The sequence below is a fragment of the Brachyistius frenatus genome, unplaced genomic scaffold (genome assembly GCF_029030835.1).
Source record: "Brachyistius frenatus isolate BFR_SWC_R1_liver_20210118 unplaced genomic scaffold, ASM2903083v1 Contig_61, whole genome shotgun sequence".
NCBI classification, from domain to species: domain Eukaryota; kingdom Metazoa; phylum Chordata; class Actinopteri; family Embiotocidae; genus Brachyistius; species Brachyistius frenatus.
In genome coordinates, this window is record NW_027210660.1 from 1,827,948 (window position 1) to 1,844,166 (window position 16,219).

The 16,219-nt window shown below is 44.2% G+C and overlaps 1 protein-coding gene across 8 annotated transcripts in view; it reads left to right on the forward strand.

Moving 5' to 3' along the window:
- Positions 1-16,219, forward strand: part of LOC138625328 (myomegalin-like) — a 46,484-nt gene that overhangs the window by 25,743 nt on the left and 4,522 nt on the right. For 3 of the 8 annotated variants that reach the window (XM_069706191.1, XM_069706184.1, XM_069706189.1), the window contains 32 exons: positions 547-684; positions 877-1,056; positions 1,205-1,399; positions 2,001-2,183; positions 2,264-2,380; positions 2,469-2,546; positions 2,662-2,765; positions 2,884-3,026; positions 5,563-5,678; positions 5,812-5,972; positions 6,075-6,366; positions 7,118-7,322; positions 7,460-7,576; positions 7,703-7,965; positions 8,060-8,274; positions 8,481-8,598; positions 8,732-8,849; positions 8,999-9,053; positions 11,775-12,022; positions 12,102-12,206; positions 12,297-12,458; positions 12,596-12,853; positions 13,070-13,201; positions 13,295-13,411; positions 13,498-13,687; positions 13,829-13,950; positions 14,247-14,483; positions 14,603-14,704; positions 14,925-15,145; positions 15,240-15,383; positions 15,508-15,646; positions 15,943-15,989. In XM_069706191.1, coding sequence (XP_069562292.1) covers positions 547-684; positions 877-1,056; positions 1,205-1,399; positions 2,001-2,183; positions 2,264-2,380; positions 2,469-2,546; positions 2,662-2,765; positions 2,884-3,026; positions 5,563-5,678; positions 5,812-5,972; positions 6,075-6,366; positions 7,118-7,322; positions 7,460-7,576; positions 7,703-7,965; positions 8,060-8,274; positions 8,481-8,598; positions 8,732-8,849; positions 8,999-9,053; positions 11,775-12,022; positions 12,102-12,206; positions 12,297-12,458; positions 12,596-12,853; positions 13,070-13,201; positions 13,295-13,411; positions 13,498-13,687; positions 13,829-13,950; positions 14,247-14,483; positions 14,603-14,704; positions 14,925-15,145; positions 15,240-15,383; positions 15,508-15,646; positions 15,943-15,989 — 5,022 coding nt within the window. The remainder of the gene's footprint in view (positions 1-546; positions 685-876; positions 1,057-1,204; positions 1,400-2,000; positions 2,184-2,263; positions 2,381-2,468; positions 2,547-2,661; positions 2,766-2,883; positions 3,027-5,562; positions 5,679-5,811; positions 5,973-6,074; positions 6,367-7,117; positions 7,323-7,459; positions 7,577-7,702; positions 7,966-8,059; positions 8,275-8,480; positions 8,599-8,731; positions 8,850-8,998; positions 9,054-11,774; positions 12,023-12,101; positions 12,207-12,296; positions 12,459-12,595; positions 12,854-13,069; positions 13,202-13,294; positions 13,412-13,497; positions 13,688-13,828; positions 13,951-14,246; positions 14,484-14,602; positions 14,705-14,924; positions 15,146-15,239; positions 15,384-15,507; positions 15,647-15,942; positions 15,990-16,219) is intronic. The other 5 variants (XM_069706185.1, XM_069706186.1, XM_069706187.1 and 2 more) reach the window with 5 other exon arrangements.

Here is a 16,219-nt window from a genome sequence, read left to right on the forward strand (position 1 = left end):
ACATACACTCCAGGGTGAGAAATTCTCAAGGCAGCTCAGCAGAAATAGTGACAGGATGCCAATATAGTCTTAAACCTGAAAGCAGCCAATGTTCCATCCGTTTGCGTCACTGTACCATTTACTGTGACAAAGTGCCCCGCATTCAGTGCAGGGACAATGGAGAGGCTATTTATCAGAAAAGAACGAAGTGTGCATCTTGCAGCAGTAAAGAACCAGCGGTACACATTAATAGTAACTCCTCATAAAAAAGCGGGTCAGCATAAACTAAAATTTCACTACCAATGTAATAAAATTGTGGGAGTGGTTAGAGACAAACAAAGTGAAAACATCATTACTGTTCACTGCAACTTTGCTCATTTCCCAGCAGCTATTAATGTTGTTGTTTTTTTAAAGATAAAAGAACATGTTGATTTAATGTTGATTTGATACATTTGATTGAATTAGTTTATGGGGAATAAGAGCTTTGAATACTACGCATCCCCTCATTTTTGCTTTTAACTTACAATTCGGTGTACTCTTGACTTCCTGTCCCTCTACTGCCTACAGCGCTCCATCGATGACAAGTTCCAATGCGTGGAGGAACGTGAGGGCCAGGTGAGGAGGCTGCAGCTGGCCCTCAGGGAGAAGGAACGAGACCTGGAGAGACTCCGCTGCATCCTGTCCAGCAACGAGGAGACCATAACGGTACGCTCATGTTGCACAGAACAAGCAAAACTGCAGGCCCGTAACGTCGGTCAGAGATTCATTGCTACAGAAATACATTTATGAAACATCACCCTTCCAGAGCATCACATTGTTTTACGTTCAAATTTAGACACGCTGTGTATGAGGTATAATGTTTCTCTTCGTGGTTCCTCGCATGATCGTGACCATCAGAGCCTGGACAGTTTGGTGCGAGGTAAAGAGCTGGAGCTGGAGCAGGCGGCGGAGGCCTACAGGAACCTCCAGTGGCTGAAGCAGCAGAGCGAGGACAAGGAGAGAAACACTCTGAGAGAGAAAGACACCATCATCAACCAGCTACAGGCAGCTCTGCAGACACGCAGCCAGGAGACACAGGTAACACGTTTACCGTTGGCCTTTATTTTCATGGCTTCTAATGAAAGGCCATGCCCATGCAGGCAAACCTGTGTGACTTGTTTTACTTTGAAAAAGACAACAGGTGTGCTGACACGTCGTTTTCTGGGTGTTTTGTGTGCGTGTGCAGGATCTGACTGCCGCCCTCGTTGCCAGAGTTCAGGCTGGTCCCACTGAGTTTGTGGAGGAGCTGAAGGCTCGACTGGCTCTGAAAGAGAAGCTCTTCCAGGAACTGTTGTCCGACCGCAGCCGCCATACCAATGAACACCAGGCACAGATCCACGACCTGCTCAACACTCTCAGCTCTAAAGACCAGTATGTGCAGGTACGGTAATCAGCTCGACTGGTCTTTAACCTCCCGAAATACACTCACACTACTCCGCTCCTCCTCCGCTCCCTTCATTGGTTACCAGTAGCCGCCCGCATCCGTTTCAAGACATTGGTACTTGCGTACCGTGCTACGAACAGATCGGGTCCAGTCTACATCCAGGACATGGTCAAACCTTACATCCCAGCCCGCTCCCTCCGCTCTGCTTCCACCAATCGGCTTGTCGCTCCTTCACTGCGAGCTAAACACTCTACAAAATCACGACTGTTTGCTGTCCTGACTCCTAAATGGTGGAATGAGCTCCCCAACGACATCAGGGCAGCGGAAACTCTGTACATCTTCCGCCGCAAACTAAAAACACACCTCTTCCGACTTTACCTTGAACAGTAGAACTTTAGTAGCGCTCAAAATGGCACTTACTGATAGCACTTTGTAGTTTGGCTTTCTTGAAGAAATTGTATTTTCTTGATTCTTGTTGTTCTGGGTTTTGTACCCCCATGGTTGAAATGCACTTATTGTAAGTCGCTTTGGATAAAAGCGTCAGCTAAATGAAATTGCAGAACAAGATAAAATGCCGCCTTCGCTCTTTCTCTATCAGGACTACTCCTACAGGCTCTCTTTAGTGATTAGTGAGCGGACAGGCCAGCTTCAGGAGCTCCGTCGACAGCTGTCGCTGAGAGAGCAGGAGCTCTGTGAACTGAGACAAGACAAGGAAAGAGAGATGGGAGGAGAGGCGGAGCATCTGCGGAATCTGCTCAAAGAGAAGGAAGCTCTCATTAAGGTCTGCATTTCCCTTGTCGACTTCTCTTGCTCTATCTCGTCTACACCTGGTCTTTATAATAAACCTAATCACTTTACCAGGAGCTGATGGAGGCCCAAGAAGATGCCATGCAGCTACTTCCACAGGAGAGTGAGGCAGAGATGAAGGCTCTGCAGGACGAGATGCAGCTGGTGCTGAAGAAGGAGATGGAGGCTCAGGTATCTGTGTGGATGCCGATATGATGCACAAAAACTGTTAATGTGTTTTTAATCTCACAAGTCATGTCTTTGCGTCCTCTCCCTGCAGAAGGAGATCTGTGCTCTGCGTCTATCTTTGGCTCACCAGCAGTCAGGAGTTGCCACAAACGACAGCACTGATTACCAAGTAGGATTTAGATTTATTCTGAATCAGTCAGACAATGTTCAGGCATTTCTACTGCTTAAGAAATACTTATTTTGTGTATATCTCTCCTCGACCCTGCCTTCCACTGTGATCCTAGTGTGTGCTGGAGCAGCTAGTGTCAGAGTACAACAAGCTGAATGATGCCCTGAGGGCAGAGAAGAGATTATACCAAAATCTCGCGCACATTCACACGAGTGACAGGTAGGGAAGCTGCACCCAGGTCCTGTGACAAACCAGATTCCTGTGTATACAGTAAACTGACCGCTTTTTTATGTGTTTGTTCTAAAGACACCTGTTTGTTCTCTTTTTGGCCTGGCAGCAGCTCAGAGAAGATCCTGGGTCTCCACACTGAGCTGGATTCAGTTCAAGCACTCCGTGGACAGCTGGAGGAGCTCCTAGCCAGGACCCGTAACATGGCCCTGGTGCTGGAAAGGGCAGCCAAAAGGCAGCCTGACTTTGGAGGTGGGAATAGGCAGGGTCCAGCCTCCAAGGCTGCAGGCGGCACTGTCACTAACGCTCCTTGATGATCACAGCACTACTGAGTAACACTGACACTTGGATGTGAGATGGAGCTGTCTGTAACCACTGACGGTCAGGTTTATGAGAAACCGTGCTCCTAAAGTGAATTTAATGAGACAACTAAAAGTATGAAATTAAACCAAAATCTGACCCTCAGTACGCAGGCAGCTTTGTCCAGATAGCACAAGTACTACTCACAGCAGCAGAACCCTGTTCAAAATTAACCTTACTGGTACGAAGTGGAAACGTGCAACTCGGTTTTATCTCTTAATATATATTGTGAGTGTGGTGTGAACATGTTTTTATATTGTTTTTGAAAACTGCCTGCGTATTGCTTTGTAGTTTGATTGTTCTGTATTGCCATTTCTGTGTACTGTCTCTCACCGGTGTCACTCTTCCAGCCTTACTGTCACAGTGAAGTTAACATCTTGTGGAGAAACTCAAGCTCATGCCTTACAGTGAAACGTCTCGCCTTCCATCATTTGTTTTATATCATCTGTTTGTCAACAGGATGTGCACACTTAAAAAGAGGCCCAAGATCAAAATCCAAAAAGATGGCCAAGTAGTTTCCTTCAATTTAGTGTTAACCTCGAGCCTTTCATATAACCGTTTTATGACGTAAACCTCCTCCACTCTAGTTTTAGTCTTACAGATATGCATGAAACAGTTCAGCCACATTAGATATAAGCTGATAGCGGCACACTGTTTACTTTAAAGTAAAGTCATGGTAATTTAATATGATATGCATAGGTTTTTTTTAGAGCATCTGCTTGTCAGTTCAGCTTTGTACTGAGGTACCACGGAAAGCAGTTTTACTCCCTGCACGGTGCTCTATAAGTCACTGGAGATGTGAATGCCAGAAATAATACTTCCCCATTAAATATTTATGTTAGATAGAGTACATTTTTAAACGATTGTGCCCCGATCTCTCATCTAGCCTCGAAGATGGAATCATTGTCAACCCGTTTTTATTTTTTATTTTTAATGCATCAAAAATAAACCTGTGCTGGCTTTTTGTCAAAAGCACTTCTGGTATGGATTTCTCTTTATTGTGTTTAATTGGGAGTTTGTTTTAAGACTGCCCCAAACCTGAAATCCCCCACGTGGTCTTTGATATACCTTCCCTCTCTCCCCATAGATGAACCCACAGTGTGTGTGTTATATACCCAGATCATTACTCAGAGTAGAACCATTATTTATTTGGCGTCCTCAGCCTCCTGAGTTTGTCCTGTTTGTCTTGATGTATGATTTTATAATCACAACAGCACATACTATAAATGTGTTTAAATGTCCCAAATTTAAATAAATGTAAAAAAAACAATATTTCTGCAGACAATTCATAACATCCACATCAAACAATGAGTTGACAATAATGATACAAATCTGGTCCAAATGAGTTTTTCTTCATGTCCGTGCTCCCTCATGCATGATAGTGTGGCATGGTCTTCATGTTTGCATGGTTGCTCTGCTGTAACGTCTAGTTAGAAATTCACCAAATCAGAAAAGCTTGTGTGTCCTTTGACACAATATCCCTGACATAATTAAAAACACGGAAAAACACTAAACAACACAGACAGTTTTAAGAAGCGCCTCTTTCCGTATGTCCCAAGTATGTTGGTGACACTATGCAGTGCCACAGTACGCAAACAGGGCCCCACATTCAGCCAGTTCAGCTTACAGAGCGCATTGTTCAATCAATAATAGCCCAGCGGTTTCGTTGCCTTCTCACAATAAGCACAAACACATGAAATATATGTATATACCCCTTCAAAGGTGGAGACATTTTTCTAATGAAGTCCCTTTGAACTTTCCCTGAACATGATATAATCTGATAATGAGTCCCAGCAATGCAGTGAGCAAACTGTAGATACACACCCACACCTTTCATTCACATATAGCACGGCATTGTGCGTATGTGTGGGTCCTGCCAGTGTCTGTTGTGTATCATTCAGGCTTTATTATGTAAAACAATTTCCTTTTGAAATTGCTGTCAGTCCCTTTCCACTGAACCGCTTCTTCCTGCAAACCAACATATGTTCATGTGTGTCGCTCTTTGTGTAAGTGTGTGTGTGTGTGTGTAAAGAGTATTTTAGCAACACAGCAAAGAATGTCATCTATCACCACTAACTCCTTCAATGTGTGTGAATATTAACATAATAACATCCATTTGTTTTAGTTTAAAGTGTTTAAAAGTCACTTTCCTGAAAACACGCCCATACATGCATACACACACTCACATTCTGGACTTGAGTGTGTTTTTGGCTGGCTGGTAACGTATGACATAACATTCCCCTTCAGTCCCATTAGCTCACAAAGTGGTGATTCAGTGTAGAAACAACACTGGAAAGAATGGGACGGAGAGTGGACGCCGCAGAGGGAGAGACATTAAAGTCAGGAATAAGAAGAAAAGCAGTGGATTAAGATGAAATGAAAAGAAGTGAGTGGATCTATTGACCTTAAATGGTTATTGTGTTTCCAGAGCTCAGCACAGAGGAAGAGGAAGGAGATGATGAAGATGGCAGCAGTGACGAGTTCACAGACAGCATAGAGGAGGATGACAATAATGTGGCTGCCAGAAGTTTTAGCTCCATTCAGGTAAAATCCTTTCATTGTTGAATTATTTTTCATTTAGACCGTTTGTGACCCCAGAGAGTCTATTACATAACCCCAAGACTTAAATAGTAGGAACAATATTTTTTTTAAAAACATCTTTTATCTGACTTTCTAGGCTTCTGTGAAGACTCGTGGACCTGAGTGTGCGACCGGAGGACTGGCGAGGGGCACTGATGCAAAGCAGCTTGAAGAAGCAAAGCAATCACCTGAAGTTGAACTTGAAGAAATAAGGTCTCAGCTGAAGAGGGATGGATACAGCTCTGTGGCTCAGATGAGGTGCTAAGAGGAAACTTCACGCTTCGACTGTTACTTTCCGAGCTGTGTGAGAGGTTCGCATCATTCTTACGACTGTTCGGCTTTCTGTCTGTCTTCTGCCAGGAGTTCCCTGCAGACGCTGCAGCAGGAGAACCAGGCGTGGAAAGAAAGCCAGGGACGAGCTCGAGCTGTGGGGCTGAGGACAAACACGGAGAAGACTCACGGCACTGTGAACCAAGAAGAGGAGGAGGATATTGAGGAAGACAATGAGGAGGAGGAAGAAACATCTCCGGTGCTGGTGGGGAAGCGAGGTCCTCCGTGTGTTAGTCTGTGTGACGAGCCGGGGAAGAGGCGCTGCATGAGGCCGCGCTCTCTGGACCTAACGTCCCACCATCACACACACCAACCGCTCACGGTAACACATTATATATTTATTCAACTTTAATGACACAAAACTTATTTTCATATATTAACCTTCACATCTGAAAAAGTCTTAAAGAACAGGAAATGTTATGTTGTAAAAAGAGCACAAAAAAACCTGTTAAATGGAGAATAGTGGAGAATACTCCGATAAATCCACAAATAAAATAATGAATTAAAGACAGTTCACATTTTATACATATTGGTACTGAAGTATCACTTGGAAAAGTTGTAATGAAAACTAATAATTTTTTTTAATATATATTTATCTTCAGTAGTCCAGGTTACTACTGTACCAAATCATTTAAAAATTAATCAGATTGTTAAACGTAGAAATTTTGCATATTAAAATCGTTTTGGAAAATAATTGCCAGCTGCTGTTCTTTTGTGTACCAGGTGATTTGTTAATTTTTTATATATGGATGTTAATATAATTTCAAACTTGCTGGCTGTGAAGCAGAGCAGTCTGAGAGCAGCTTGGCCTGCAAACCCTGCGCTCCTCTCTTCTCTTCACTGTTGTAATTATTTACAGTCTCCATGTACGGTTGTTTTGCCATTTTAGTCCCGTGGTTGTTTATATAACATTCTTTTGTCTATGCCTGACTTTCCATGATAAAATATCCGAACAGTTAGTGCATGTAAATTAAAATACGAGCTCCCATACGTTTAAATAATGAAATAATGTACCTGTGAAATCCTCCCTTTGTGTTACACTTCAGCGTTGCTCAAACACGTTGCTGTTGCAGGAGGTGGGACCTGCTGGTGACGGCGGCGAGGTGGGAATGCTCTGGCAGGATATAGAGGAGGGTCTCCGTGAGCAGGCGGCCCGTCTGCGCTCCGATCTGGCTCTGAGCCACCAGGAGAACACAGAGCTGCAGGAGAGGCTGATGGTGTCTGAGGCCACGGTGCACGCTCAGGCTGAACAGCTGAAGGACTACAGAGATCTGCTCAGTGAGTTACTTTCAAGAACATGTGTAAAGGAAGGCTGACATGTTACCAGAAACATGGACTCAAAAGGGTTCAAAACATTAATGAAATACTTAATTAATATACAAGACTGAAGTAACTTCTGTCTCACGTCTGTGCAGCGGAGACATCTGTCCAGCAGGCCAGTAAGCAGGTGCAGGTGGATCTCCAAGATCTGGGTTATGAGACTTGCGGCCGCAGCGAGAACGAAGCTGAGAGAGAAGACACCAGCAGTCCAGGTGAAAAACAGAGATCCAATCCTTTTCAGACTAAAAGAGACCATAGACCTTCTGTCTAGTAAAATACACTCACTAATCCCCATTCATCATGCATCACTATGTCTCCTCATCTCTTCCCCCTTTCAGAGTTTGATGACTTGGAGATGTGCACATCACTGTCCCATCATCAGGACTGTGATGATGTTGGCGGCTGGTACGCTGGAAACTGCAGCAGTAAGAGAGCTTCTTATGAAAGAGGGGATGAGTCGGCGTCTCTCCAGCATCTGGTCGAGGACCTGCGCTCACAGCTGACCCGCTGCCACAAAGTGATCCGTGGACTGCAGCTACGTGTCCGCTCCTTGTCTGCCACCAGCGACTATGCCTCCAGCCTGGAGCGCACCCCGCGCAAGGTATGAACTACCCGCTTTACTGTCCTTTAGGTTTATTTTAGTCCCAGAATATTGCCCATTCTAGAGGTTTTTGTATTATATCTTCACCTTTTAGGTAAACTGGGCGTTTGAGACGTCACCAGCCCCCAGCGGTGTGGAGGAGGATGAAGGCTGGATGTCTGACACCCAAGGGATTCGCTCAGGGTCCAAGCCCAGCAGGGAGCTGCAAGAACTGATGGCACGAGTTACATCACTGGAGGCCCAACTGAAGAGCACCAGACTGGAGGGCAAAAGCCAAGCAGAGGACGGAAAATGTGCCACCTGGCCTGGGTGAGTGGATGGAGAAGGAAGTGGGAAGGGCTGCTTCCCCTTGGCTATTACTCCTGGTTCCTCTGTAATTCCTACGTCCCCTAAGGCATATCTTTTTCATCTAGAATCAGTCAGTGCTCATATGACTGAAAGCCTTTAGCACTCAGCAAACACACCACAATCTCTCTTAACACTGTGGTTCCTTGTTATTATTCCTCTCTTTACAGGAAGTACAACTCTCTGATTCAGGCACAAGCTCGTGAGCTGTCCCACCTGAGGCAAAGGATGAGAGAGGGGCAAGGAGTCTGCCACATCCTCACCCAACATCTGGGAGATACCACCAAGGTGCTGCAAACACATCTGTATTACCGAAGTGATATTTTATCCATTGTACTAACATGGGGAGACAATAATTATAGACTTGGTAAGTCTTACAGTTCATATTCTCAGACTAGCTCATATTCTCAACAATTTTCAGGCTTTTGAGGAGCTCCTGCGGGCCAATGATATTGATTACTACATGGGTCAGAGCTTTAGAGAGCAGCTGGCACAGAACACAGCCCTGGCACAAAGAGTGGTCACCAAGATTAGTGGACGTAAGGATCACCTTCCCATCACAGTCAAGCACACAGAAACTCACTTCACTTATTTACTGTACCATTATTGTTGTTCACTCAAACTCAAATTGTAATTTTTAACCTATTTGCTCTCTCCATGTTTTCTGTCTCATGGTTTATTTCCACAGGAGAACGAGCAGAGAGCCATGATGACAAGACAGGCCACGAGTTGCTTGCTTTACGGTGAGTCTGCTTCATCATAGTCGTGTGTTAATATGTGAATCACAGCATTTTTACCATGTCACAACGTAGGGTGGAAGCAAAGCACTCCAAGTAGTGATCTGTGCTCACAACTAGTCTGAGAGGTTAATTTAACATTGCCCTCCCTGCATAGATACAATACACACACCTTTAACAGTTTTAGGCTACTTTCACACTAATATGGTTTCATCTTAAAACTATTTTAAATTGAAAACGATCTCTTTCCATGAAGTGTTTTGGCACGGTCTCAGAACTAATATCCGTCAATGCTAACACAAACTAACTGCAATCGCATATCAAATGACGGTTCATGTACACTGGGCATGCCACCCAAAACCAGGGACACACCTTATTTGGTGACCCATCAGATTCTCTGGCCTGCAGTGTCAGTCTTGTTCAGGCACGAGGAGTGAGACGGTCAAGCCAAGTCACATTATCTGATGGATCACTAAATACGGTGCAACACCAGCGCTTCATGTGGGGCTGCTGAAGATGGGAATTGTTGCAAGTCTTTCAAATAAGAGCTTGTCTCCTGCATATGTGGGCAGTAGCAGCGTCATAAAATGCAGAATTTAACAGCATGGTCACCAAGGTCAGCAACGCCTGTGATTCATTATCCATGTCATTATCCCATGTTTTCCTCTGGTGTTAGGCTTTGTGAGGAATCAGGGTCACGTCATGACTGATAAGATCAGGAAGTAATTGTGGCTGTCTGCATCATGGTTTTCAAAATTTTAAATTCTACTCATTCAGACTTAAACATAAAAGGGGTCAGCACCGTTTTATGAAGTCTCCAATTTTAATAATAGTTCAATAATGCTGGAGTTGTGTAGACGCAAGGCGTAAACACAGATCAGGACTTCTAATACGAAAATGTATTAGTGTGGATGTAACCTCACAAGATTTTCATTAGATATCCACAGCATAATATACCTACCTATAAATATTCACCAACAAAAGACAGTTGTTCCGACCTGATATCACCTGCATGGCTGCGAGCTGTTGATCTTCTTTGTACGTTATTAGCTCACTTTGCAAAATCTTTGTCCTGGTAATTAGTTTTACCGTCTGTGGCACGTGAGTGATCACCCACATGGTGCTTATGGTGGAGAGGAGACAGAAGGTTGCAGTTAATCCACCACATGGACCTTTTAAATTGCTTTAGCTGAAAAAACAACTTGCAGGTGTCGCACCAGGCGGGCTTAAGAGGCTCAGCGTTACTGTATGTTTCACTGGTGGTTCCTCAGTCAGTCATACTCAGCTGAACGACAGACGGTTTCTGTTGGATTTCTATTATTTCAACATCTGTTCCTGTACCGATAACTATTTGTTTTAAATGATAATTTTTTTTATAATATCCAGCATTATTTAACGGGTCAGCACAAAAGTTTGTTAAAGTGAAGAAAGATCAGAAGACATCAGAGAGTCTTTTTTTTGTTGTTGGATTTTCTTCCACCAGATAAAGCTCTTATTATCAGCTCAGGGTGTAGTGCATCCAGTTCTTGGTCTTTGTTTTCTAGACTCTCAAATGGCTCCTCTTTGGAAGTCCATGATTTCTAAGAGCAGCTCCATATACAGGGACTCTCTGTGGTCTTTTTCTGCTTGCGGAGGCAAAGCCAGAGAGACATCCGTTTTTAAGAGGCCGTCGGAGAGAGACAGAGAGTTCATGCTTCGACAACTGACACAGTAAGGGAGACGTGCATATCTTTACACGGGCAGGTTAACCTCTTAACATCCAGTTTTCCCCTTTAAGTAGCATCTTACCTACTCAGTATTCAAATATTCTGATCTTTGTACATCGTTTGAATTCACAATCTCTGTGAGATTTGGAATCTCGACTAGAACTTAGATTACAGTTTTTATGGATGTTTGAGGGGCTGTGTTGTGAAAACTTATTCTTAAATGGTTGCTGACTCGTCCATGTGCAGCAGGACACTTTCTGAAAATCATTCATGAAGATTCATGAAATGAAAAGCTTTGTTTGGATACTAAAACGGACTTGTTTGCACATACTGGATATTATACTTGATTATTTGTAAATTACAAGATGGACAAAACGTATTATAGATTTACATTAATAACAAACTGAAATATCTTCCACACTTTTATTGCAGACATTACCTTTTATTTTTATTGTTGATTAATCTTCTAATCATCAATTCATTTTTTGTTGATAAAATGTCAGGAAAAAGTAAAAAATGTAAAAAACAAGATGACTTCTTCAGATGAATTGTTCTGTCTGACCAACAGTTCAAGAATCCAAATTTATTCAGTTTACAATCACGTATGACAAAGAAAAGTATTCAATATTCATTACATAAGGTGGAACCAGAAAATGACTATTTTAGGTTGAAAATAACTAAAATTACTATTTGGTTATTACCATTATTTTATTAATGTTCTGTTGATTGGATTAATGGACGAATTATTGCAGCTCTAAATGTTTTACTATGTCATGTTTCATAATTCATAGATGATGATATGCAAACTATGTAGGGAGTGAAGGCTATTTTTTCAGTAACTATGTTATAGATGTAACAGCTACTGGCAACAGTGTTGTTCATTTTATTATCATTGACAACATATAAAATGTCTGTATAAAAAGAGCTCCATTGTGATCTGTTATGGACATGCTTCTTTTGTCATTAGTGGTTATGACCTCAGAATATGATGGTTGATTGTCGTCGTTGTATGAACGTGCAGGCTGAGCAAGGAGCTGCAGCAGAAAGATAAAATCATTGAGTCGCTCCACACCAAGCTGCAGCAGCGTCCCGAGACGCCGTCCAGCTGCCACGCCCTCTCTGAGACGACTGACCAATCAGACAGGACCTCCTTGGCGTCTGATGAGTACCAGACCCATGAGGACCTGGAGCTGTGCTCTGATTTAGATGCCAGAGAATATCAGGAGGAGCACCGGCTGCAGCTGCCAGGACGCGGATCAGAACCAGATGGTATTGTTGAAACTAAATCTTTCTTTCTTTCTGTGAGCGCCATCTTTCTATCCTTTCACCCTCCATTCCCTTCTTCTAGTCCGTCCATTTATTTTTCCTCCTCATGGCCTCCTCAAGTCCTCCAGCAGCTGTCCCAACATGCTTTGCTCAGCCGCTGTGGGTCAGACCAGTCGGGCCTCCCGAGGTATGGGACTCACAGATGATGCAGAGTGCCCAAAAATCCTTTATCCTCCTTTATATTCTGTATGTGTCACTTCCTGTCATTCTCCTCCAGCCCTTTTCAGAGAGCCTCTCTCTTACTCCCTCTCTGTCCCCTCTGGCCCTGATGTCTGGGGTTATGAAGTCACTTCTGACCCCCGGCCCAGGGCCCTGTCTGTGATCGCTGTTCACCCAGAGCTGGACACGCTGTACAAACAGATGAATGAGCAGAACAGGGGTGAGGGGTCCGGGAGTGTGTGCCGTGTGTGGAAATACACATAACTTGTTTGTAGTTATTGTCTCAGTTCCCCTGCCGTCCTGTGACTCTTTTCACATGTTTCAAACGTCTTCTCTCTTTTGTGTGTGTGGTTACAGGCTTTGCAGGTCCCCACGACAAGGCTCTGTTCACTCTCTCACCTGGTGCCCACAACCAGCATGACCTCTCAAGCTACAGCCAGCTATCCCATCATGCCTTTCAACAATACCAGCTGGGTGGCATCCCTGAAGGCCACTCCATGAAGTCTGACTCGGGTCTAATGACAGCAGGACATTTGTGGGATGTGGAAAACTTGGCTCAGCCAGTCGGAAGCTTTTCTGGATCAACTGGGCACCAACCAGGAAGCAACCAAGCAGGTGTGACCCAGTAGACATTTTGTGATATCAATTTATATTGATTTGATATCAATTATTGGCCTACTGGGATTAACATCATAGGCCAACAACAAGTGTCTATCACATACTTTTAAGGATGTTTATTTCAATCTAACGCGTCAGAAATACATTTGAAGTAGCAGTCACAGCCAAGTCAGTGGATTATTGCAACATTATTCTGATACTGCTTGTCTCTAGGGGCAAATTTGATAGAGGAGCACCTGCGGGAGGTGAGGTGTCTCCGTCAGCGTTTGGAGGAGTCCATCAGGGCCAACGAGAGGCTCCGACAACAGCTAGAAGAGAGACTGGCCACCTCTGGGCGTGATGGAGGTAATGTAGTCGTGTCTTACACTTGAATAACATCAAACGCCATCACTTCCTATTGTTTAGGTAATGACATAAGACTGTTTTTGTTTTGTCCAGGGGCACCAACAAACATCTATATTCAGGGACTGGACACAGTCACTCAACTGTCCAATGAGATTAGAGTACTGAAAGAGGAAAATTTGGGTCTACAGTCTCGCCTGCAGGCCAGCACAGGTACTGCATTGTAAAACACACAAACATTTAAGTTTGCATTGGGGGTATATTAACTCAAAGCAATTTGCTCTTTCTTCTTCCCTCAGACACCAGTGAGGAGGTGGTACAGTTACGGGAGGTGGTGTTCACTGCACGTGCCCGCCTGAAGCAGTCCGAGCTGGAGGCCGAGCAGTGGAAGGAGGAGCTCAGACGACTCCAGGCTCACAGTCAGGACCAGGGACAGCAGATTCACACTCTACGGCAGGAGCGACAGACCGGGCAGGAGAAAACCAACAGGTTGGTATATTGGTTTGAATTGTGACTATACAGACTGAATTAATAACAATTCACTGAAATGCAGACACAAATAGTGTCAGTCTGTGTGTTTACATACTTCCTCTCTGGCTGCCTCTCATTGTATTATAACTGCGTTGTCAGGCTCCAACATGAGGTGTCTCTGCTGCAGCAGCAGCTGTGTGAGAGCAGGGAGCTCATCCACTCCCTGCAGAGCGAACTGCACGTTTATGATCGAGTGTGTTCCAGCACAAAGGCCAACAAAGGTCAGTCTCTTTATTGCAAACCGGCTTTGCACAACATGCTACCTTTTTTAAATAAAGGTAAAAATATGCAGGAATTCTCAACTTTGACGCCATCTGGTGGTAGATAAATGAATAGATAAATAGGCCATACCCATGATTTTTTTTTTTACTTTAAAAGATGCCCAAAATTTTACAAATAATTTGTGAATCAAAGTTTTAATGCGCTGCTGTGTTAGAATAAAACCCTCCAAACCTCACAGAGCACCGAAGCAGAACCATGTCTAAGACTCTCCAACGATTGTGTGTTTTGTTTTCAGGGTACCTGTGTGAGGTCCCAGGTCTTCCAGTGGAGCTGGGGGAGCTGCTGGGGGAGGTGAGGAGTCTGCGGGCCCAGCTGCAGAGCAGCGTTCAGGAGAACAGCGCCCTCAAACAGCTGGAGCTCCACAAGCAGCTGGAACAGAAGCTGGGTGTTGGGTCTCCTCGGACTCCCTCTCTCTCCGCCCTTACTGCCAGCCCTCAGAGAGAAAACTTCTACAGACGACAGCTGCTTCATGGTGAGACAGGACCTTCTGAACATGACTCCAACATACCTCAAAATGTTGGCGAGGCTTGGTGTGCTGTGCTGCGGTGTGGTTTGCGATGTCCCAGCCTGGTTTGTGTGTGTGCTCTACAGACCCGGCTCCGTCTCCACCTGTCAGGGACATTGGTCTGTTTAACTGTGGCTCTCCTGGTCCTCCCTACTCAGACCTGGATGACAGCCATAGCACTGCCAATGGTGTGAATTTAACCTCATCACTGCAGCTTAATCTGACATTCATTTGATGGTTTATTTTAAAAGAAGTGGTTTGTAACAATAATAACACCTTGTTTGGAGTTTAATGTGCCTGTCTTTACAGTTTTAATTTAACTCCACAAACTTCTCTCTTGCATTACAAGTAATACAACAAGGTCATTCAAAGTCCTTCCAACATACATTACAGCTCTTTTATCTCCAGCAGACACTCTTGACCCGCACTCTGAGCTGGAGGGGGAGGCACCTGACGGCTCATTTGCGAACCGTAACGGTCGCCACGCCATCGGCCATGTGGACGACTTCAGCGCTCTGCAGCAGCAGGTCCTAGAGGGTCGCAGTCTTGTCCAGCGCATGGAGACCATGCTGCAGGCCTACCTCGGCCCACCGCTGCTGGAGGACAACCAGAGACAGAGCAGCGAGCTGGTCTGTGTCCGGGGTTCAAACGTCCAGACTGTGACAGCTAATAATAACAATGATGACCGTCAAAGACAAGTATCTAACTGGGCGCTGCTTGCAGGTTCTGGAATATGGATGTGTGAAGAGTCTTTTGTCCAACACCAAGACTCTGAGGCAGATCTTGGAGGAGGCGATGTCTCTGCTGAAGATGTTCTGGAGAGCAGCTCTACCCAGCACTGATCACACCATCCAAAACCTTCAGAAGGTTTGAAGAACATGTGATATTTAAAGACATGTCTGGCCAACAGTCAAACTTTTCCTGTCAAACTAAATGTGAATATGTGTGTGTGTGTGTGTGTGTGTGTGTGTGTGTGTGTTTGTGTGTATAGGAGCAATGTATGCAGGAGGAGATCTTGTCCCTGAAACTGCGTATATCTGAGCAGGAAGAGGTCCTAAAGGGGACGATACAAAGACTAAGAAGCACCAGCCGCACCAAGGAGAGCATGGAGCACTTCATAGTCAACCAGTGTGAGTGTTTGAATGCAAAAAACTAAAACAAAAAGGTAAAGAAAGAGATTCTCAACAGGCAGCGCTGCAGTTCCCTTCTTGGAAGAGGAAGGAGATTTATTGTCCCTCAGGTCTAATTCACCGCCCTCTATAGATTCTACATAAACACACAAGATATCCTCCTGCAAAGAAAAACTGCAAGGAAAGGTGTTTTTATGTGGAGCATCAAAACTGCTGACATGGTTTTATCATCAGTGTGTATGTGTAGTCAGGTAACAACAGAAGACAAAAATAACTTTTTTATTTTTCTTTAACAGTGTCAAGGACTCGTGATGTGCTGAAAAAAGCCAGGACAAATTTAGAGGTAACTAGAAATCTCTGCTTTATATGCACCCTCAGTTATATTTTTTACACATTGTCAGGTTATCTGTGTGCATATTCCAAAGGTCAAAGTGGTTCATCAGGATTATATGTTGTGAAGTCCCTGATGTCCTAAATGTCTGTTGTAAATTCATCACTGTTGGCTTTTCACTTCTTCCTTCATCCTGAATTTGTCTCCTCTCCTCTCGTGTCCTCTCCTCTCTTCTCATATAA